Genomic DNA, 22,645 nt, shown 5'->3' on the forward strand with positions numbered 1-22,645 from the left:
ATGAAGATGAAGGCACACCAGGCCCTGCCTGCCATCGCAGGTTTCTCCCACGGGCGAGCTCCAGCTCGTGCTCATCCCCACCACGACCTCAACTACAGACATCCTCATATATTGGGGGCAATAACCTTCGTTCCGTGGTAGGTTCCCGGGAGAGACGGTGGGCATGTAAGCACTTAAAACTCGAACCTGCAGGTCAGCCCACATTCCCTCCTCCCTCCTCTGCAGAAGCCCTGGAGCTGTAGGCTTCCTGGGGACAGACAGCACAGCCTTGGAGACAAGTCACAGCCTGAGCTTCCCGAAACCTGTGCAAGCACCGAGTTACCATGGCAACGATGCAACCCTGAGATGCAATGGCTGCAGACAGCATGGGTGCTTCTAGGGCTCCAAGCTGAAGGTGAATAGGGTCTGGCCTGGAAGGCCAGGCAATAGGGCTGGCAGGAAGGGGGGAGGGGCAAGAGGAGGGAGTCCTCCTCTAGGATCAGCTGGTAATTGCTGCTAAGTGAGGGGCTGTCATTGAACCTAACATGCAGGCGGCACAGCACCGGCCCCTGCTCTGCACCCTGTAATTACTGTACCAGACAGCAGCTTTTGCTCCCTGTGTGGGAAGAGGGGGACGGTGTGGGGAGGGGCAGGCAGGAAGCTCTCACCCACCTAAGCCAGGGGATTCTGGCAGGCTCTCTGCAGCCCAAGCATCCTGCATCCCAACCAGCCTCCCAAGCAGAGGCAGGAGGGAGGGGTCCTGGCCCCTCCGTTTTGCTAGCTCGTCCCACATCATCTCTCGTGGAACATGAGCTTCCTTTAATCCTGGCCTGAGCTTGCACAATCCAGGGGAGCAGAGGTGCAGGAACCAGATAAGGCACCTTCGCGTCACACCTCCACGAACGGGAGAAGTCTGCAGTGAAGCTCAACTCAAGCCGGGAGGCTCTGAGGACCTCAGACTGGTCACGGCATCTACCCCCTGCCTCCGTGGACTGGGAGTGGGTGCGGCTCAACAATTCTTAAGGTTTCTTCTTCAGCAGGAGTTGGCAAACTGCAGCCAGCACGCCGAGTCCTATTCCTGTAAATAAGGTTCCATTGGAACACAGCCTGCCCGTTTGTTTCTGGATCTGTCCGTGGCGGCTGTCCTGCTACATTGGCAGACTTGAGAGGCTGCAAGAGACCAGATGGTCCCCAAATGGGAAATATTTACTATGTGGCCCTTTCCAAAGTTTGCCGGTCCCATTCCTCAAACACTAACGTTCTCCTAGGCTTAAAAGGGGCTTTCATGGCTCCAATCTATCAGAACAGTTCCCAACAGGCCGCCCCGCGCAGACCCCCATACCCTCCTGCCTGGCCTTGGGTGGTGGTGGAAGTTCTCCCGGTGCTGGCGTCACCTTGTGGTGCGATGGCGCCACCTGCTGTGAAGGCCCACAAGCACTTGTGCTTGGGAGGATGTGACCCCGTGGCCAGCAGTCCCTCCCAATCCAGGAGAACCGGCTCCCAGGAGCAGGCCAGGCCTCAGAACCAGAGCACAGCAGAGCTGGGTGCTTGTCTCCTCCCTCCCCACTTGATAAAGACAGCAGTCTGTGTGACTCGTCCAGGGCAGGTGATGGGAAGGCCTGGAGGCCCATCTCCCCGTCCACGTTTTCATGGACAAACACTGGTGCTGTGAACCGTAGGTCGGCCACTCATTTAGGGTCTTGGATCCATGGTTGTTGAAAGGATTTTCAAAATAAACACTAATATAATATCTAAACTGTTTCCAATCTTCAGAACAACTCTGAGACAATTATTACCCCCATTTCACAGAGAGGTGAAGGAACTTGGTTCAGGTCATGGGTGGTAAGTGACAGCTTTAAGGTCCCCAGAATATGGTGCTCAGCGCATATTCACTTTCCTGCCTGCAGGTGTGCCTGGGCTCCCGAGAGGGTCCTGGGCTCAAGCAGGGGTACACGTGATGGGAAGGCTGGAGTCTGGCCAGTCACCTGCGAGGCCCCAGGCAGAGGAAGGAGAGGCCAGGCCGACTGCCCCTCCCTGCCCCCACACCTCCAGGCAACATGAAGTGACTAGTGGACTGTAAACCCTTTATTTCCAAACTATAAATAGATCTGCTCTCAGAGCAAAGAGCTGTCCAGGTGATAAGCCCCCAGCTCTCCATCTCCCCTTCCCAACTGCTCTGCAGTCCAGGCCCAGGCCCCTTAGACACCTGTGATGCCTCTGAAATCATGATCTTGGCAGCCAGAGCCTGGCAAGCAGTTGAGAACAGCCCTCCGTTCCTCCGCTGCAACTCCAGCACAGCGTGAGGCCTGTTCTGGCCTGGTGCTCACCCCTCTGGCCAACTCTCCGACTCGGCCCCACCATGGGTCCCGTGCTACCCGAGGCCCAGCGTGGACACTGCTGGCCCGCTGCTCCCAGCTGCTGTGAGAAACCACCTGGTCCCTGAGCTCCATCAGCATGAAGACTGGGAGCGGCCTGCTTCAAAGCTGCTCCCCAGGCTGGTCGCTGCTACCCCTGGGCCACAAAGTCCTCCTCCTCCGCCGCCTCATTATCCCCTTCCTCTGGCTGGCTGCTCCGGAGCAGCAGCTCCAGGTCGGGGTTGGAGCCCAGCCCCTTTGAAGGTTTAGGGTCGCCATCACCTGGGGATGAAGAGACACCAGTTACAGCCCCAATCAGCGTCTTGTGCCCTGATGTGTGTGCTGTCACCTGGGGCCCCTCCCCAGTTCCTCAGAGATGACTCCAGCATGCTGAGGAGAGCAGCAGCCCCTGCAGAGGCAACTGAATCGTGCAGACTGGAACTACTTGGGGAAGCTGAGGGCCACTTGCCTCTTCCCGGAAGGGCTGGGTTGAGAGGAAATCAGAGGGGCTGAGTCATGGGGAGGATGTCCTGAATGCAGGCGTAGGAAAGGGGCTCAGGTTACCTCTGGAGTGCAAGGCTTTGAGGGCGACATGCAGGGATATTCCCGAGAGGCAGAGGGCGAAGCCCAGCCAGTTCAGGAGGCTGATCTGGTCGCCCAGCAGATGAGCTGCCAACAGCAAAGTGCAGACTTCCTGCGGGCAGAGAAGCAGGAAGGGGAAGTGATCGGCGGGATGAGTTGGCCCTTTGTAAAGAGGGCCAGGCACTAAGCACAACCACAGGAGAGAGCCAGACTCGCCCTAACTCCCAGGCCAGGGCGGCTGGCCTGCAGGGCACAGAGAAGCTTGCATGGGGCCTGCTGCAATGCTTTCCTCCTTTGTGTTACTGAGATGAAACAAAGGAGATGCTTTCACAGAACTGCAGGATAAAAGGAGACCAACCAAATGCAGCTGTGTCCACAGGAATACAGGAGAGCCCTTCCGGAAGGTACAGGCGGGGAGCCCTCAGCTGCCGGGGGAGAATGCAGCGTCATACAGGGCTTTGTGGGACATGCACTGGTCCCGGGGTTCTTCACACACAATGGCTGCAAATGGCACTGTGAAATGACTCATTCTGAGAACCATGGCTTCCGCCTCATCATTTGGTTGGCAACCAGAAGACCCTTGGGGAGCCCCTAGGTTTCTGCTTTTAGGCAGCACTGCTCCAGGATCAAAGAGCAAACTCCCCCACAGCGTGTGGTGGAGGGAAGAGGGAAGTGACAAGAGGAGAGGCAAGAACGCTGCCAGGGAGAGGTAAAGGCAGGCCAGGCAAGCACAGGGCACTAATGACTTAACTGTCCCTGGCTGTGCCCATGGCAGACATCACCAATCAATCACAGAACTTGTTACTGATGAGTCTGAATGGGGGTTTCTCAATCCATGGCTCCCTGCCGCTGCCACAGGACGAGTTGGCATTCCTAGTAAATGTAAATGCGTCCCAAGCCCAGTGGAGGCGGACCTGGCTCTGCACCCCAGCTCAGCCATTAGCTGTTTTCCTGGGTAGGAGCAGCTCATGTCTCATGACCATCCCCACCTCACAGGGCTGCAGTGAGGGGGTGGGGGAGTACAGATGAGAGCATGGCACTGAGCGCCCTAATGAGGTACTTCCCTCTCTTCCTTATAGGCCCTGGGGTGCAGGAACTGCTGGTGAGAAGCACCCTCAGGGGCTCCTCTCTGAGACAGGACGGGGGTCACCTGAGTCTGTACCTTAAAAATGCCGGCAATGGAGAGAGTAAGGCTGGAGGTTCTGGAAACCAGGAGGAACTCGGAGAAACCCAAACCAAAGGCAAGAATCCCGCCAAGGAAGAGGCTCCCAAGTACCCGCAGGAGCAGCCCTGTGTCCTGGAAACGGAAGATTTTCTCAGATGTGGACAAATGGAGACCTGAAAGCAACGGGGGAGACAGGGGCGACCATGTCCTGGGTGTGCCTGCCGGGCGGCCTCACCCTCCCGCAGCCGGGTGAGAACTGCCCCTGGCGCGGGGCACACTTCCTAAGACAACAAGGATGGACGGCTGCCAGAGCCCAGGGAGTGGTAGGAGGGCTTCGGAGCCCCTGCGCTAAGTACGGGGACGGCACCACACAGACAACCCACAGGAGCACCCGGCTCTTCCCCATGGTGTTTCCCTCCCATCTGCGGTCCGAATGGTGAGGGTGGACTTCCTATGGCCTTGGCAGCTGTGATAACCAATGGGCCCAAGAGAGGTGGGCAGGCATCACGTGAGGACTTTCAGCCCCTGGGCAATGGTGGGGAGGGCTGCGGGGGAGTCCTCTGTGCTCAATTTCAGGGGGGCCACCTATAAACAGGGGCAAAACTCATTTTCATCCAGGCCTGACTACCACATAGCAGTGGGAATTGGCCGAGACACGCCCCCTTTTGGGAGCAGTTTCCCCACTAATAGAATGAACCGGTTGGGACTAGACCAATGTTTCTCAAACAGATGGTATAATCTGATGAACAGTTCTCAAAAAAACACACACTGCATATAAATACTCAACAAAAGCCACGGCCCCCCGCTCCAGACACCCACACAGGCATCCAGGCAGTGAACTTGCTTAGTCTCAGAGGGTTCTTGACCCTCCAACACTGTCCATCTGGGAGGATGATTCCTTGGGTCCCTCCCTTCAGGAAAGGCCCCTGGGAGTATTAACAGGATGTGAGGTGAGCCCAGTCTAGGCACAAAGGACACACCTGGGGCGGGGGGGGGGGGGGCAGGAGGCTGGCTAAGGACCCTGAGATCTTTGGAGGGAAGCACCATAGAAACACAGTGACAGCCCCCCACCCCACCCCACCCCCCCAACCCCAGGCAAACAGCCTCCAATGTAGGACATCTTGCCTGGTGCTGGGCTCAGCAGTACGGCAAAGGCATGGGCGAATGGAAGGGACTCGGGGAAAGCAACATAAGTAATGAAGGCGCTTGGGGGATTAATTTACCAGAAAAGATTAAAGGAGCTAAATCCATGCAGCTTTGCTAAGTGACTACGGCCAGGGGCTTTCAGGGACTTTCGGGGGAGGGTTTGCAGAGATGGGGAGCAGTGTAAACACCCGGGGAGGGAGGGAGAATGTGGCGTTTTTACCGGGGACACAATGAAGGAATGGGGAGAGATTGTAAAAAGAGAGAAAATGAGGCTGCAGAACAGAAGTTTCCTGGACAACGGGGCCACAAATAATTTTCTCAGAGGTTCGAGACGCCTCACTGCTTGCAACTTAAATGGATGCGGGACAGGATTTTCTGTAATGACCCTGAGGACAGAAGGGACTCTGGGAGGAAGGATACACAGACAGGGGACAAAGCCTAATCCCAAAACATCAGAGGAAGGAGGATGTGGTACACCTCCCAGGCTAGACAACGCTGCCCGCTCTTCTCTCTGGGAGATGACAGTGGAGGGAACTGCTCACCTGCCCAGACTCCCTGTACCCGCTGGCCCCCCAATAAACATTCCTGCAATCCAGCTCACACCCCATTCCTCTGAACCTGTTTCCACTTCCTGGGATGCTCCCCCCTCCCCCCCATCAGCCTGTCCAAGTCCCATTCATCCTCCCAGATACACTGTCTGGGAAGCCTTTCCACCCTACCACCCTGAGACAACGCATGAACCTCTCCTCCTAAGAGGCAGAACACAGCGGAATGGTTAAGAGGAGGGGCTCTGGAGCCAGCTCCTGGATCCAAGTTCAGGCTCGTTTAGGAGTCATGGGACCCGAAGCAAGGTTATCTCTACTTCTCTCTGCCTCAGTTTCTTTCACCTGCAAGATGAGGATATTAATAGTACTGCCCCATGGGGTTTTGGGGAGTATTAAAAGAGGTGATATATGTAAAACGGTTAGAACAGCCCTGGCCTACCTCCGGGGCTGGACACGTGCACTGTCATTATCGTCTACTATGTTTCATACATTTTCTGTGTAACGTTTATCATGCTGGATTCTAGCCATTTGGTTTAAGTGTCTGTTCAGACACACAAACCAGGCACTGCCAGGGGAGGCCGCACTTGATCTCTGTGTCCTCTGCAGCTGGGCTCAGAGAGGGGGGTTGGGGGGCTGCTGTACTGAAGTGCCCCGAGGTGGACGGCCCAACCTACCTTCAAATATGGCAAAGAGGGGGAAGAGCCCGAGAAACATGAGTGGCTGCAGGTGGAACATGGTGTCGATGGGGTTCTGGAGCCCTACAGAACGGGGACATGGTGAGCCGTCAGCCTGGCCACCGGCCTCCACCCCCTGGTGCTGGGCCTGCTCTCACCAAGATCCGCCTTCTGCAGGAGAATCTGCGTGAGGGTCCAGCGAATGCCACCGATGAACGAGGCCCCCAGCACCAAGGCAAAGCCCTCCATGTTGAACTGCGTGGACTTGTAGGTGAACATGAAGAGGCCCCCGGCGATGAGGAGGACCACCAGGACCAGCGCCGCCCGCTATGAGGAGGGGAGCAGGTGGCAGCTAACTGGGGAGTCTCCAGCTCATCCAACCTGGAGTTTGGGGGTCGGCAGCCATTTTGGCTGGCCCTTCTCTCCCCACCCACCACCCTGGGAGGCCCTGGCCAGCTCCTCCCCATGGAGGTGTGCAGGGCTGCATCCAGCTGGACGTCCCCAACACCCCTACCTGCCCACATACTGAGGTGCTTCCCTATGCTGTCCTAGGCCCCTCCCCAATATGAAACCAAGGTGCTGCCTCGCACAGCAGGCCCCTCGGCCCAGCTTGACCTGACCTGGCCCCTCCTACTGGAACCCTTCCTCCCTTGGCCTTTACCACCCCCACCCCCCCACCCCCCCTCGCCACACCGCTTTCTAAACTTCTTGGTAGTGCCCAGTGCTCAGTCCTTCCTCAGCTTCTGTCGGGAGCTTCTGCCCCTGGGCTGGGCTCCTCTCTTCTGTCACAGTGACAAGCCGCTGCTCAGACCCCTTCTCATGCTTACCACCTGAGGGGGTAGGAGGGACTCAGGGGATGCTGGGGCCTCACCAGCTCCTCCAGCTTGAAGATCAGAGAGAAGATCAAGATGAAGAGGACGGCTGAGGATTTGGTCATTGTGTACCTGGAAGCGAAAATGACCACCGTGCACGGCTGGAACCCGGGGCTCAGACCCGCCATCCAGAACGGACCCCACAGTACAGCCAGTGGGCTGGAAAGGGGGGAGCTTCCTGACCTCCCTGAGGGCCACGGGCTCTGCTCAGGGCAGCAGGACAATCTGGGTTCAAAAGACCAAAGGAAGGTGGCCCGAGTCATCTGGCCGATTTGTGACCTTTAATCGAAGGAATCTCCGAGGCCTGTAATTATCAGCAGGGAGGAAAGGCTGCAGGTCTGACACTGAGCTCACCGAGGCCTATTATCACCTGCTCTCAGCGGAGCCCAGGACGAGGAAGAAAGGATGAGAGGAGAGAAAGAGGAGGCAGGGACTGTGCTCTGAGGCACAACCCCGGAGGTAAGAAGTCACTGCCGGCCTCCCCTCTGCAGCTGCGTGCACTGCACGCGGGCATGCCTTCCTCCCGGGCCACGGCCGCCCGTTCTGCTTGAGCCCCTGGCTTCCCCAGGCCGCCCGGCAGCAGGCCCAGCATCGACTGTGCCCAGCGTAAGGAAGAGGCTGGTGAGTTTCTGGAAAGCTGCTGGGAGGAGCTCAGAGAGGACGGCTGGTCCCAGAGAGTGGTGCCGTGGCTGGCTTGTCGGTCAGGGGTGCAGACAGCCAGCTGGACGGACAGAGAGAACGTGCGCCTGAGGGAGGTGGCGGTACTCACAGTGAGACGGTGATGTAGAGGAAGCTCCAGTTGGACAAGCCCACGTCAAGTGCCGTAGCCAGCGCTGTGGAGACACAGGGCGCCCACCGGACACGCCGGGGAGAAAGGGCAGGTGGCTTGGGGGCACCAGTGATTAGAACACTCCCATGAGTCCCCTCACTTTCTCTGGGGCCTCTAGGCCTTCCTTTCTACCCAGCAACTAAAAGGTTAACTCAACAAAGTGGGGGGGGTCTGCTCCAGCATTCAGACTATAGTGCATTCTGACTGGCTGGGGCCTGTGTCCTTCCCACTTGCTTGATTTTTTGCATACCCCGCTGCTGACAGATACAATCTGATCCTGCAAACGCTTCAGAGTGGTCACTCAGAGTGGTCACGGAGGAGGACCGGGCCCTCCAGGATCTGACCCCTTCCACCCTCTCACTTCCTCGCACCAACGTTGAGTCCTCAGCGCCCCAAGACACTTTCAGTTCCCTTGCAGACTCCCACATGCACTAAACCCTCCCCGCCCCGGACCGCCCGGTCCCACTCGCCCTCCAGGTCTCAGCCCACTCAGCCCTTGCTCTGGGGAGCCCTCCCTGCCTAGCACCAAGGGCAGGGACTACACGCTCTGCTCACCACTCCCTCCGGGCCTGGAAACACAGCTCAGTGTGCATGTTCAAGGTCAAGGGAACTACAAGGCTACTGCTGCACTGGGGCTTCTGTGTGGTGTGCGTGGGGGAAGCGGGAAGATGGAGTACATATGGGGCAGATGTGGGGGCGGGGAGGGCAGGCAGAGAGGAGTGAGGAAACATGGGTGGGTCAGGGAAAGAGGGGCCTGAGCTTTAGGCCAGGAAGACATCCTTTCGTTCTAGGCCTATGGCCGGGCCCTCCCCACAGGAACACACCTGTCGGAGCTACTCTTCTGAGGTAGTCGGTCCAGCTCAGCACCACGCGGGTCCTGTGGCTGGAGCACTGGACCAGAGCCCTGGACAGGGCGGAGAACAGGAAGATCACGGCCAGGTGCAGCATGGTCATGAAGAGGGGGAAGTGGAAGCTCTGTACAGGGCCCAAAGCACAGCCGGCCGGCGAGGCGCAGTTAGACAGCAGCCCTCACCAGGCTCCCCCCCCCCCGTGGTGGCAGGGGCCCTAATTCGGTGCGTGCTGAGGGCTCTGCAGGGGTTTTCACCCACAGTACAATCACTTGGCATCAGAGACTTAGTCCCAGTTTGGAGGTCACACAGGCAGCAGGTGGACAAATGGGGCTCAACTGTAGCTCAGTGTTGTCTCCACCTTCAACAGCCTGTTAGCTACCTGCTCCAGCCCCTCCCCATGACCCACACCCAAGGAACAGCAGCGTGGGTGTGCCAGCTATTAGAGTATTGAACTGCTTTTCTACCTGTTGGTCCACAGCTGTTGCATAAGCTCCCCAAGTCTCCCCAGCTCATCCCCGTGGCCCCCTAATTTCCCCTCGATGCAAATATTTGGGAGAATCCTTGGCATGGCAGTGCTGGCTGTGGGGTTCTGCCCCATCACTAACGTGACTGGCTAAAGCCCGTGCCTTCCTGTTAAGTATTAGGGGCACTGTGGCCCCGCCACCTCCCTCCCGGCCCCTCGGTGCAGGCCTCCCAGTCACCTTTGTCAGCCATTTGTTGTAGAAGGTGATGCCGATGGAGAAGCAGTAGTAGAGAAGGACCAGCCCCAGGGTCAACATTGCCCTCCACACAAAGGCCACGTCGAGGGCCCACCTCCCCATCTGTGGAAGCAGCTGCTCCCAGCTGGGGTCGGCGGGGGCAGGCACCTCTCCTGAAGACGGGCAGGAAGAGCCGCTGGACCTGCGCCACGACTTTCAGCAAGAACGTGGCCTGGTTAGGAGTTCTCTTCACTCCATGATCAGGATGGTTATCGGAGCCTGGGCGGAGTCCTCACCTAAGGGGCTGGTGGGCCGAGCCCATCCTCTCCATGGTCACCGGGTGCAGGGCTCACGGTCCAGGTCTGAGGCTAGAAGGATGAAAAGGCAGTGCTGGTGGCTTGGGCAGAGTGAGGGCCATCTGACCCCACCCACCCAGGCCTGTCCTGCAGGGAGACGGGGCAGACAGGAGCAGGAGGGAGCCCACCCCCAGCAGGGGCGCTGGCAGCCGAGCTCCCGATCATATCCACTCTCTTGTCATCTCAAGCTGTTCTCCATGAATTACTACCAAAGTGACCTTTTTAAAACATAAATCTGATCATGTCAGACCACTGCTTAAATCCCTTCTGCAGCTTCCAGTGCTCTTAAGATAAAGATCAAAACCCTTCTTTAGGCTAAAAAGGCCGGATCGGGCCCCTGCCGGCCTCAGCTCAGCTGCGGCCCTCGTGCCCCAGTCCCACCGGCCAGCCACCTTCAGCTCCCTGAGCAACCAGGCTCCGTCCTGCGCCTGGAGAAGCCGGCGCTCTGTCCTCCCTCCATACTTTCTCAGTGGATCTACTCATCTTCAGCTCAAATGTTGCTTCCTCAGGAACGCCCCCCCCCCCCCCCCAATGTGATGGGTGCCCCTGACACACAGGCTGCTTTCATAGGTCCCCCATGATTCCTCCATCGGACCTGTGCAGGGCATGATGATCTGTGTCCCTGGGAGGCGGATAGCTCCATGAAGACAGGGCCCGCCAGGTCCATGCTGGCCTTACAGCCCCACCTGGCACACTGTAAGTTCTCCATACGGTGATGACTCATTGCAAGAGAGTGGGCCTGTGGTTTCAGGGGACCAATCTGGTCATTAAGGTGTTAAAATGGACCAAGAGCCCAGTCGGTGTGGCTCAGTGGTTGAGCACTGACTCATGTACCAAGAGGCCACCGGTCAGGGCACATGCCTGGGTTACAGGCTCGATCCCTGGTGAGGGGCGTGCAAGAGGCAGCCAATCGATGTTCTCTCTCACTGATGTTTCTCCCTCTCCCTTCCTCTCTCTCTAATAATAATAATAATAATAATAATCAGTAAAATGGACCAGGAAACCAACACCGACCTTGCCGTAGACTCGAACAGCCAGTGTCACAGACATGGAGCCTGCCACAGGGTCTGACCCAACTAAACCACTCCCTGCTGCCTATCACCCAGCCAACCCCAGTGAGTGCCCAGAGCATGCCAGGCCCTGGGGAGACCAGGCAGACCCGCCCCTCCCCCCCCCCGAGTCCAGCATTATCCCACCGGCTGCTTCATCTGTGTCCTTCCTCCTGTCTTCTCCTTTGATACGTTCCCACCCCACACCCGACAGAAATGCCACTGCCTTGAAGCCTTCCTAGAACCGTCTGATCAGAGGCACCCCAACTTCCCCTACCAGTCCTCTCAGCAGGGAGTATCAACATTGTTTCTGTACTCTGGAACCTGAGGTGTCATTTCCCCTCCCCCAAGGCACACTGGGAGCTGGCACAGGCTCATGTCCCATAGGACATGTCCCATAGGACTCTGGGAACCCATGGTGCTGTTCAGCAGGGACACTCCTACCTTTTAGTGAGTGGGGCTCTGAAGGGGGCAGTGCACATAACTGAGAACTGTTCTGCAGCCTGCATGGCTCTGAGATTCCTGTAGGTTAAAGATCTGCTTATAAAGAACCCAACTCTGTTTTCCAGGCAACAGAGCAGTTTTTCCAAGGTTCTCCTAAGTTTTAGGTACTATGTACACTGAGGGGAGGCTGAACTGTTTTTGATAAAAGGGTACCACAGCTCCCAGTCTGGAAAAGCCACCTGCAGCCACGCAGGCACCGGCTTGGAGCTGCCCACGGGCTGTGGCAGGCTGCCCTGTGGCCATCACCACCTGCAGGTTCCACAGGAGTGGTGCTGGCAGGGGCTGCGTCATTGTAGCTTCTAGTAGCTTGTGCTCAGGAACTCACATATTGAAACATTTTATTACCAACTACTTTCCTTTTATTTCTTTTACATTATGGGTAGGGCATTGCCAATTTAAAAAATTGTGTTGTAGTTTTTTGAACCATAAGTTTCATTTTAAGATAATAAGGGGGGGAGGGTAGTTATCACCAAAATATTTGTCATTAAAAAGAGGGCGTAGCATCCACGAGGTTGAGAGCCACTGTGCTATTTTGCCTAACGCGGGCCCATTCCTTGAAATGCCTCTGTAAGCCGGCATGGCCCAATGCGCATCGCCCCCTCTCACCTCCCCGGCTAACGCAGGATACCCAACTGCCTCCTTGTCCTCTTCGCTTGGATGTCTAACACCAGGCGCCTCACACCCAGCCTGTCCAGAATGGACTTCTGTTCTCCAGGAGTTCTCCACCCTCCGTCAAAACCTGCTCCTCTTCCCACCCTGAGGTGGCACCACCAGTCACTAGCTGCTAACTGCTCAGGCCGGAAACCTTGTTCTCATCCTTGATTCCTCTTTCCCTCAGCCCACATTCAATCAACAGGTACTGTCAGACCTGTCTTAAAAAATATCCCAAATATGGTCACATTTCCTGACCTCCACCACTACCAGCCAGCCACCATTCCCTTTCTCCCCCACCCGATACATTAGTTTCCTGTCTGATTCTCTCTCTTCTTCTCCCTGCACCTCCCACAGTGAAAATTCTGCTAACACAGCTAGGCAGTGGGGTCCAACAGATCTCAAGGCTCACACTCCTTCCTCTAGACCAGGGTTTCTCCACTTGGCATTAATGACAATTAGAGAAGGCCTGTCCTGTGCACTGTAGGGCATTTAGCAGCATTCGATCTCTAACCACTAGATGCCTGTGGCATCCCGGCCCCTCATCCCAAGTAATGACAAACAGGAAAGTCTCCGGACACTGCTGAGCGTCTCCTGGGGGCAAAACTGCTCCCTGATGAGAAGCACTGCTTACACCACACAGGTGACCACAGGGCAGCTGGCACCAAGACATCTATCTTCTAGCACTCCCTCCCCGTGGTCCTACCCACGGCTTCCGAGCTAGGGCAGTCTGTACCCTTCTGTGAATCAACTTCTCCTACCTCCTGCCTTTGCTGCAGTTCCTGCTCCAACACGAACACCCTCCACCCGCCCTGCTTCCTTCAAAGAGCTGGTGCAAGTCCCCCACCGCTAGGAAGTCCCCATGACTGCCCAGGCTCACAGGGAGCACTGTCCCAAAGTTAACAGCACTCCTTCTCCGACTACTTTCCAGAAGGTCACCTAACCCCAAACACAGCAGACCTCGGCTAGTAGGGCTCTTGGAAATCACCTAGCCACTTACTCAGTGTGCATTTATTGAGCACTCCTGTATACCAAGCACTGGGGTCAGAAATCTGTAACCGATAAGGTCCCCACCCTTATTCTGCAATAAGGGAAACCAGGCTTAAAGGAGCAAATGCTCTTTCAAATCTCACTTGCCCAGGAAAGGAATCCCATATTCTGCCTTTCTTTCCTCAGGGGCAGCGTAGCTCGGAGCAGTCGCCACATCAGTTGGTGTATCACCATAGCATGTTCCCAACTAGAACATGGGCAGCGCAGCTGAGGGCTCAGAAGTGTGGGCCTGGAGTGAGAAAGACCTGGGATCCAATCCTGGCCCCTCCTTACTATTTCATGACCCAAGTTACTGACTTCTGGACCTCAGTTTCCCCAACTGTAAAGGAGGATAAAATCATGAGCCTCCTGGGAGGGGAGTCAGTGGCATCAGGTACAGCGCGGGGTGCTGGCTCGCGGTAGGGGCTTACCCCCTCCCGGTCCGTGAACCGTCCCCAGCCTGTCCCCACGGCCCCACCGAGTCACTTGTCCCTTCAAGGGCCAAGTCTCTAGTCTCACCAGCATCTTACACGACTGACCATATCCTCCTCCCGGGACAGCCTCTTGGATATCACACCACACTCGGCAGAGTTTCCTCTGCTTCTCTGGACTCCTTCTTGGTCAACCCAACCTCTACAAACGGGAGCCTGCCGCTGGAACCTGGCTTCTGTTTTCTATCTTGTTCGCATCTTGCGTAATGTCATCCCATTGAGCCACATGCCAACCATTTCTAAGTTCCCTACATGAGCCCCACCCTTTCCTACTGGCTCCAGGCCAGTCCATCTAACTTGGGCTCCACTCAAGACACCTAACACTCACGGTGCCCCCAGCCGAGTCCTTGAGTCATGCCCCCAACATCACTAGTAAATGCCAGCATAGCACAGCTGATTCCTCACGCCTAACCCCCCAAATCCACGGCAGAAGCTACCCTTTCCCCAACCCTGTCCTGTCAGTTCCGTCTCCAATACACTTCTCCACCTTCTGTGCTTCTCTACTCCACCATCGAGTCTAACCACAATTACCTTTCACTGCTGACTGCAACGTCTCCAGTCCCCGCACCTCCGCCCCCCCAGCCCCCCCCCCGCCCCCCCAGCCCGCCGCCTGGAGAGAGGGCTTGGGCACAGAAAGCAGCTCAGCAGCCCTCGGGCGAACCCCAACTCCACAGAAGGTCCCCGAAAACGCCTCCCACCATCTGGCCTCGGAAGACGGCTGCAACCTCACTCCCACCGCCACCTCGGCGCCCAGCACGCTGGCCCCGGCGGTGGGTCACGCACGGCAGCTGCGTCCTTTGCGCCTGCTGTTCCCTCTGCCAGAAACACTGTTCCACACCCCCCTGCGCGCTGAGCTCTCCTCCAGGCCCTCCGCGTCCGCACAGCACCGCCCACCACCTGACGCTTCCCGGTTTGCCCACGAGCTTTCCGCGGGCCCTCACTCCCACCCCAGCGGGTGCAGCCTCGGCCCGGGCAGAGCCGCGCGGGCTCCAGGCCAGCTTCGCGGGGCCCGGGAAATGCCCAGGACAGCGCGCGCGAAGGGCGGCCCGCGAGGGCGCGCGAGGCTCGGTCCCCTCCGCGCGGGGCAGGCTCCCAGGCGCGCCCCGCAGAGCCCGGCCGGACCGGCTCCCCCTCCCGCCCCCGGGAGCGCGCGGAGGCCGGCGGCGCGCCCACTCACCTCGGCCCGGGCGCTCCCGGCCGCGATCCTCCTGCCGGAAGTGCGAGGCCGGCGTTGCGTGGTCGCAGGAGCATTTCCGCCGAAGCCACTGGGGGGCGGGGCGCCTGCCGCGGGGGCGGGGCGGGCCTGGGAGCTGGGTTCTCTCTCCCAGTCCGCCGTGACCCCGCGTGGCGTGTCCTCCCCGCCACTCCTTCCGCAGCCCGGCGCCCGGCACCCCCTCGTGCTGTGATCACCGGGGCCTCGCTCTGGAGCCTCCGTACCTGCTGGCTGCAGAGTCGGGGCACCCAGAAAAGTGTCACGTATTTACTTCTATTGAACCAGTTGTTAACCTTGTTCCAAGCCCGTGCTGGGCAATCATGGAAGGAACTGCAGAGATCACCCTCACGGGCTTTTTCTTCTGGTTGCACAAGCCAGCTGGGGAGTGCTGCGTCAGAGCACTACATTTTACAGTGGTTCTCAACCTTCCTAATGCCGCGACCCTTTAATACAGTTCCTCATGTTGTGGTGACCCCCAATTTCATTGTTACAAATTAAACATAATTAAAGCATAGTGATTAATCACAAAAACAATATGTAATTACATATGTGTTTTCCGATGGTCTTAGGCGACCCCTGTTAAAGGGTCGTTTAAGCAATCCTGAAAAAGACCAAAGTAGGTGGGATCTCAATACCAGATATCAAGATGTATTACAAAGCCACTGTTCTCAAAACTGCCTGGTACTGGCACAAGAATAGGCATATAGATCAATGGAATAGAATAGAGAGCCCAGAAATCAGCCCGAACCAATATGCTCAACTAATATTTGACAAAGGAGGCAAGAACATACAATGGAGCCAAGATAGTCTCTTCAATAAATGGTGCTGGGAAAATTGGACAGATATATGCAAGAAAATGAAACTAGACCACCAACTTACACCATACACAAAAATAAACTCAAAATGGATAAAGGACTTAAATGTACGACAGGAAACTATAAAAATTCTAGAAGAATCCAAAGGCAACAAAATCTCAGACATATGCCGAAGCAATTTCTTCACTGATACAGCTCCTAGGGCACTTGAAACTAAAGAGAAAATGAACAAATGGGACTACATCAAAATAAAAAGCTTCTGCACAGCAAAAGAAACCATCAACAAAACAACGAGAAAACCCACTGTGTGGGAAAACATATTTGCCAATGTCATATCCGATAAGGGCCTAATCTCCAAAATTTATAGGGAACTCATACAACTTAACAAAAGGAAGATAAACAATCCAATCAAAAAATGGGCAAAGGACCTAAATAGACACCTTTCAAAAGAGGACATTCAGAAAGCCAAGAGACATATGAAAACATGCTCAAAGTCACTAATCATCCGAGAGATGCAAATCAAAACAACAATCAGGTACCATCTCACACCTGTCAGACTGGCTATCATCAACAAATCAACAAACGACAAGTGCTGGAGAGGATGTGGAGAAAAAGGAACACTTGTGCACTGCTGGTGGGAATGCAGACTGGTGCAGCCACTATGGAAGACAGTATGGAGTTTCCTTAAAAAACTGAAAATGGAACTCCCATTTGACCCTGTGATCCCACTTCTAGGAATATATCCCAAGAAACCAGAAACACCAATCAGAAAGGATATATGCACCCCTATGTTCATAGCAGCACAATTCACCATAGCTAAGATCTGGAAACAGCCTAAGTGCCCATCAGTAGATGAATGGATTAGAAAACTGTGGTACATCTACACGATGGAATACTATGCTGCTCTAAAAAGGAAGGAACTCTTACCATTTGCAACGTCATGGATGGAACTGGAGAGCATTATGCTAAGTGAAATAAGCCAGTCAATGAAGGAAAAATACCACATGATCTCACTCATTCATGGATAATAGAGACCATTATAAACTTTTGAACAATAATAGATACAGAGGCAGAGCTGCCTCAAACAGATTGTCAAACTGCAGCAGGAAGGCCGGGGAGGGTTGCGGGGCAGGAGGTAGGGGGGTAAGAGATCAACTAAAGGACTTGTATGCATGCATAGAAGCATAACCAGTGGACATAAGACATTGGGGGATAGGGGAGGCTAGGGGATTGTCTAGGGCGGGGGGATAAAATGGACACATATGTAATACCCTTTGTAATACTTTAAGCAATAAAAAAAAAAAAACAAAAACAAAAACAAACAAACAAAAAAAAACAATATGTAATTACATATGTGTTTTCCGATGGTCTTAGGCGACCCCTGTTAAAGGGTCGTTTGACCCCCAAAGGGGTCGCGACCCACAGGTTGAGAACCACTGCTTTAGGATTTAGAAGGTCCATGGAAGATAGTAAATAATAAACGTTTGTGAACCATTTTCTGTGTGCCTGAAACTTTATAAGAATGATCTCCAGTTCAATAGGTTGAGTAAAGGGAGACGGGAAACAGGAGAGGAGGAGAAAGATAAGGACCAAAACTGTGGTGGGAAAAGTAGCCAAGGCACAGGACGCAGTGGTCCCAAAATGCCAGCGGCGGAGTGTAGATCTTACTCATCTCGCAGGATGGACTGAAAGGGGCAGAGCCATCAGAGCAGACAGGGAGATCCATTAGGACGGAGCAGGGTAGGGTTGAAGACTGAGGCCCACTTTGGGGCTTTGTGTCCCCCTCTGACTCCAATCCCCTCCTGGGCTTTGGCTCTAAGACTGGCTGCAAACATGGATCCTTACAAGTGACTCAGCTGGGTTCCCTGGCTGCTCTGAACAGAAGGTTCAAGGCCAGAGTGTCAGCGGTTTATCATGCAAACCACTGCTGCCCTCACCACCAGCAGCTGGCATTTCACAGGCATGAGTTCGTTCTGCGCTTAATCACTTACAATGGCACCCATCGCTCCCAAGGTCTGTCTATTCAGTCCTCAAGGCCTGTACTGCATGCACTTTCTATGCAGTTTGAAAGAGCTTGTCCTTGCCCCCTTCTCTCTCAGAGGCAAGACAGAAGTATTTTCACCACGGCCCTCATTCAGGCCTCCCTACTACCAAGGCTGAGGCTTGGAGCAACAGCCTACAACGTCACCTGGAAGGCTGGGCACTAAGCATGGCGACACACGGGGTGAAGAAGGTGTGTTCTTTGTAAGGTACAAGCACTCAAACTGTTCCCTGGCTGTGTCCCTGGCAGGAAGAAGAGGGAGGATGTGTTCATGGGGGTGTACAGTGTCTTTCCCTGATGCACTCAGCAGGCCCGAGCAGAAAACACTTTGTCCTGATGTGACAATCTGTGAGCATCTTTACCCAGCAGGTGTGTGTGGGGGAGAGGCAGGGTGGTTGAAGAGGAGAAAGGGGCCCTTGGAAGGTGGCTGAGGACTCCGGTTGGCGCTCTCTCAAGTCTCCCAGACACAATGAAATGAAGGCTTGTCAAGGTGAAAGTTCCCTTGGGCAGGAAGCCAGTAACAGAGAAAGAGCTGTTAGTAGGAAGTAGGAATCAGTTTGTACATGAAAGAGTATTTATTGAAAACATGTTACTGACAGGAAGCTCCTGGCTGCTCTCACGTTACAATCTTGGCTCACAACTGGAAGTGTTACTTTTTTTTTTTTGCTTCCAATTTTATAATCCCTCAAACATTCCATCCTAGGATAGGTAGATCTTATATAAATATATATACATGTCTGTATAAGTATGGCCTATAGTAAAGAAAATATATAGTACACTCTTCATTGGGTAGTACCTACCATGCCAGCTACCAAAACTGAATGCCACTGTGTTCACATATGTCCAAGGAGAGAGGCTGTGCATGTGGTCTACAAGTGCGACAGCACCAGGAAAGGCCATTGGCACAGCTGTGGCCTCCAGCCAGCTCCCTGAAATCATGGCCAATGGCAGGAACCACAGCACTGGGATGGGAAGGAAGGGAAGCCAAACTTCCCAAGGTCTGGAAGGCCAAAGGAAAGCCACCTGGAGGCTGCACTGCAGGTTAGGTGGGAGGTCTCTCCCGGAGGAAGGGAAACATGTAAGTGAGGGGAGGGGAGGTGACTCTAGTGACCTCACCACAGGCTAGGCCCAGGCTCACCCTGGCTCTCCCTGCAGAGTCTGGAGACTAAGAGGGTGGGACTCAGCCTTCATGTCTCTGACTTGCCAGGATGGGAGATTGTGAGCTTGTAGGGAGACATTTCCATCTGCCCAGACAACTGCGTGGGCAAGAGAGACCTGGTGGATCCCGAGACGAGATGTTAGTGCCGAACCTCAGCAGCAGCCACATGTTGGCGCTGTTTGAGGCCGGAGTGAGCCCTCACAAAGATGACAAAAGCAAGGGCAAGGCCTCTACTTAGATCTGAGACACAGGCACGGGGTCACCCAAAGGCAGTCTCTGCAAGGCTCTCAACATGCCCAGCCCTGTCCTCTGCAGGCAGCCTTTCCTGGGCCAGCTCTTGCCCACATGGGAGCCAGCTGACCACTGGGGAGCAGGCTCAGGAAGAAAAGGTGAGTGGCTGTTGTTAAATCCAGCTCAAAAAGCAGTCTCTTGGCCTGAAGAGCAAGGGCATTTGCTGTTCATTCCTCATGGCCTGAAGCCAGGGAGGGCAGAGCACCTGCCTTCATGACTCATAGTGGATGGGGACCAAGAGGAAGCTCTGGGTGGTCAGAGGTGGCCTGAAGGAATGGTTGGCATTTACTGGCCACCATGGTCCCTACGGATTCTGTACAAGTAAAAGACAAGGCACCAGACTGTGAGTGTTTCTCCTGGGTCCCAAATGCCTTCCTGGGTGCCGTCGCCTCTGGCTCAGGCTCAGCCATAGTGATACACAAAGTCATAGCTGCTGGGCTCCTTGGGCACCGGTGGGGGCGCTTCCGGGATCTGGACGTTCTCCAGGTCCAGGAGCCGCAGCTTCATCTCCATGCTCAGCAGGGTGTCCAGGTCACTCTTGGTCAGCTCGCTGGACATGTCCTTCCCCAGAAGGGCACTGAGGCCGTCAATCCAGATGCAGTACTGGGGGAGCAAGTTGCAGAACATCAGCAGGGGCCATGGACAGCAGGAGGTCCTGCCAAGGTCCTTTTCCTAGGATTCACTCTGGTCTCTTTTGGAACTACTCAGTGTAGGCAAAACTGGCTTGGGATAATAGCAAAGGTAAATTGCTCACTTTCTTAAAAGACCTTTTGGGTTTTGTGTTGTTGTTTTTCTCAATGTCTCCCCATTCACAATACAGACCAGGCAAGGAGCCTGAGCTGAGGTGTATATGGGGTGGGTTTACTCTGCCTCCTATTTCTGTACAGTCAGTGTAAGAACACAGCCTGTGGTAAGTACCAGGAGGCCTGACCTTTTGGCTTTTATGGGAGATTGACATTTAAACTCCCTAAGATAATATAAAATATGATTTTAAAAAATACAATTAAAGAACACAGCAAAACCAGACCTGAGAACTGAGGCATCAACTACCTGAAATTGCCCCTGAAATTAGTAATGGGGAGGGGAGAATACAAATTAGGTGAAAAGAACAGGACACAAAAAGAACCACTGTGGGACTCACTTTTGTTTTTAAAAAAGTAAACAAAAACAACAACAAAAACCCCACCCAGTCAATAAATGTCAAAATTAAGTACTAGAGAAACTGAATTGGAAGGCCTCATGATGAGAGGGAATGACAGGGACCTCTCAGCCCTCCCTGGCCTCCTGCTCCATCTTTCTCTGTGCCTTTGCTCCGTCTCCCTCCCCACCTGCTAGTTCTTCACTTCCTCCCAATAAAGCTCTGCTGGCAGCTCAGGCCCCTCCTAACGGTCTCCTCTTCCAGAAGCCCCGCCTCCAGTTTCCTCTGATGGCTCAGAGCTCCCCAGACACGTGTGGTCTCAACCGCAGTGACTCGGGTAACATCTGGTATCTTCCAGGGCTGCAATTGAAACTGCGAGCCAGTGTCAGCAGGACCAGGGCCATCTGGCTTCAAAGCCCAGGCCAGATCTACTACATATGGCCAGGAGCCCTGCGGAGGGGCATCTGTTAGGTTCCCTAGGTAGGTGGCCACAGAAACTGAAAAGAGGAAACTTTTCCTAGTCCCAGCAAATAAGTTAGCCCTAGTTGGCCCTGTCTTGCTAATGACAACCTACAGCTACTGCTGAAGAGTGACCTGGAGGGCCCGGCTCTGGGGAAAAGGACCCTGGGTGGCAGACCCTGTGTCAAACAGCCTCCATGACAGGCTATGGCCTCCTGCTTTAGGGGGACAGGACGTTCCCGTTGTGCCCGTTTCTGCCCTCTGGCTGAAGAATCGCAGAGAGGGCTGGGCTGTGCAAGGCAGCGTCACACCGCTCACCTCATACTTATTAGGTGCAATGAAGTTTAAGGTCTCATCGGGGTCATAGAGGATGGAGAACGCCAATTCCAACACCTCCTGAAGGAGAAAGGTTTCCGTTAGTGGAGCAATCGACTGGCCTGGGCCCTGCACACCAAGATCTTGGCCAAAGTCCTGGTGAGTTGGCACCATCACCAAATATGCTGATTCATATGTGATGCCATCCAGCCCCAGGGCACGTGCACACAAGTGGCTGGAGATGGGGCCCAGTGGTGACTGATCAACCTGAACTCACCCCTCCCCACCCAAGTCACGCCTATGATGTGGTGATACTTTTAAGATTGGAGAGAAGTTATTACTCAATACTCAGAAGCTTCAGAATGTCAGAGTCCATGATTGTGTATTACCTCAAATATGTATCTTGGTAATTAAACTGAAAGGTGTTAACAGTTTAAAACCACAACAATGAAAACAAATTGTGACCAAAGATAGGGAAATGTGAGCATCAACAACATAACTATAATGGGTTGAAAAAAATAGAATTTGCTTAAACCCTGAGTTCATAATCATACTGGAAAATAAAACAAGACACATACACATAATTGGTCACTGTTGGATGATATCAGGGAACTAACTCTAGGTACACACTAGGAAAGAATCAAGCATTTACCCTCCTTTCTTACATAAACTGTACCACTGGGAAACCAACAGTAGGTGACAGCAAGTTTCTCTTTAGAGAAGTAGTTCAGCTAATAAATGAAAAGGACGGGCTGCATTAGAATATCACTAGCTATCAAGCCTCAATTTACTAGCGGAACGAGGCATTGAGCATTCGGGGAACTGACACCACAAAAAGAGAGACAGCCACATGGTATGTGTCTCTGATAGAACATGAGACCTTTAGGAAGTAGTCTTATTAAAAAAAAAAAAAAAAAAGGTCACACCTGAACTGGATCAAGCCTCTCGAGCTCTCCCTCAGTGTACAGATCTGGGACAGAGGAGCAAGTTAAACTGCACTGTGGGGAGACAATCAGCAAATTTCAGACTCTGGGAAACTACCAAACAAGCAACTTGGTTCCTTCAACTAATAAACTGCAAAGAGAAATAAAGGTGGAAAAGATGGAGGGGGAACTTATGAATTAAGAAATTTAAAAGGTGCTCGCTTTGGCAGCACATATACTAAAACTGGAACGATACAGAGAAGATTAGCATGGCCCCTGTGCAAGGATGACATGCAAATTCATGAAGTGTTCCACATTTTAAAAAAACAAACTTAAAAGACTAATCACAAAGGGTAGCCTCTCTTTGGATGCTGACTTAACAAACAAAACGGGGCTGAGTGTTTGTATGTCTATACGTATCGCATTTGCATATTTATACAGAGAAATTATGCTGTTTAAAAAACAATTGTGGAAGTTCAAACATCAATGGAATAGTTGACATTAAATAACAATTTT

At 54.1% G+C, this 22,645-nt stretch overlaps 2 protein-coding genes and 2 non-coding genes across 24 annotated transcripts in view; 1 reads left to right on the top strand and 3 right to left on the bottom strand.

Moving 5' to 3' along the window:
* Nucleotides 1–2,046: 2,046 nt before the first annotated feature.
* SLC35C2 (solute carrier family 35 member C2) lies at nucleotides 2,047–15,039 on the bottom strand. 11 transcript variants are annotated; one of them, XM_036322589.1, is made up of 10 exons: nucleotides 14,953–15,039; nucleotides 9,699–10,063; nucleotides 8,971–9,121; nucleotides 8,087–8,150; nucleotides 7,317–7,389; nucleotides 6,604–6,772; nucleotides 6,446–6,529; nucleotides 4,078–4,253; nucleotides 2,898–3,027; nucleotides 2,047–2,615 (listed from the first exon to the last, which is right to left on the bottom strand). In XM_036322589.1, exons 2-10 carry the CDS (start codon nucleotides 9,816–9,818, stop codon nucleotides 2,485–2,487), a joined length of 1,098 nt encoding a protein of 365 aa, XP_036178482.1. In that variant the 5' UTR covers nucleotides 9,819–10,063; nucleotides 14,953–15,039; the 3' UTR covers nucleotides 2,047–2,484. The 11 variants fall into 11 exon arrangements, 10 of the variants coding, with proteins under 10 accessions (XP_036178482.1, XP_036178484.1, XP_036178480.1 ...); XM_036322591.1 differs by having other exon boundaries at nucleotides 4,192–4,253; nucleotides 6,446–6,521; nucleotides 7,273–7,389; XM_036322587.1 differs by having other exon boundaries at nucleotides 6,446–6,521; nucleotides 7,273–7,389.
* A 3,361-nt stretch (nucleotides 15,040–18,400) lies between these two features.
* The window catches only part of ELMO2 (engulfment and cell motility 2), a 35,831-nt gene continuing 31,586 nt past the window's right edge, over nucleotides 18,401–22,645 (bottom strand). For 9 of the 11 annotated variants that reach the window (XM_036322343.1, XM_036322342.1, XM_036322341.1 and 6 more), the window contains 2 exons: nucleotides 21,210–21,287; nucleotides 18,401–19,897 (listed from right to left, as the gene is read on the bottom strand). In XM_036322343.1, coding sequence (XP_036178236.1) covers nucleotides 19,697–19,897; nucleotides 21,210–21,287 — 279 coding nt within the window. In that variant the 3' untranslated portion in view covers nucleotides 18,401–19,696. Of the gene's footprint in view, nucleotides 19,898–21,209; nucleotides 21,288–22,645 lie in introns of those variants that run through there. The other 2 variants (XM_036322344.1, XR_004969980.1) reach the window with 2 other exon arrangements.
* On the bottom strand, nucleotides 20,090–20,221 carry LOC118663898. Its single transcript, XR_004970197.1, has one exon. It is a non-coding gene; the product is annotated as a small nucleolar RNA SNORA51 (small nucleolar RNA).
* Nucleotides 22,344–22,450, top strand: LOC118663943. Its single transcript, XR_004970224.1, has one exon. It is a non-coding gene; the product is annotated as a U6 spliceosomal RNA (small nuclear RNA).

This window comes from Myotis myotis, unplaced genomic scaffold (genome assembly GCF_014108235.1).
Source record: "Myotis myotis isolate mMyoMyo1 unplaced genomic scaffold, mMyoMyo1.p scaffold_m19_p_9, whole genome shotgun sequence".
Classification (NCBI taxonomy): Eukaryota; Metazoa; Chordata; class Mammalia; order Chiroptera; family Vespertilionidae; genus Myotis; species Myotis myotis.

What these genes read in the sequence shown, in the direction of transcription:
- SLC35C2 (XM_036322587.1), bottom strand. Translation starts at nt 9,818, where the DNA reads ATGGGGAGGTGGGCCCTCGACGTGGCCTTTGTGTGGAGGGCAATGTTG. An exon ending in ACAACAAATGGCTGACAAAG is followed by an intron (nt 9,122 to 9,698) that starts GTGACTGGGAGG and finishes GGCCCTGTACAG; the next exon opens with AGCTTCCACTTCCCCCTCTT. An exon ending in CCCTCCTACCCCCTCAGGTG is followed by an intron (nt 6,773 to 7,272) that starts GTAAGCATGAGA and finishes CCCTCCTCATAG; the next exon opens with CGGGCGGCGCTGGTCCTGGT.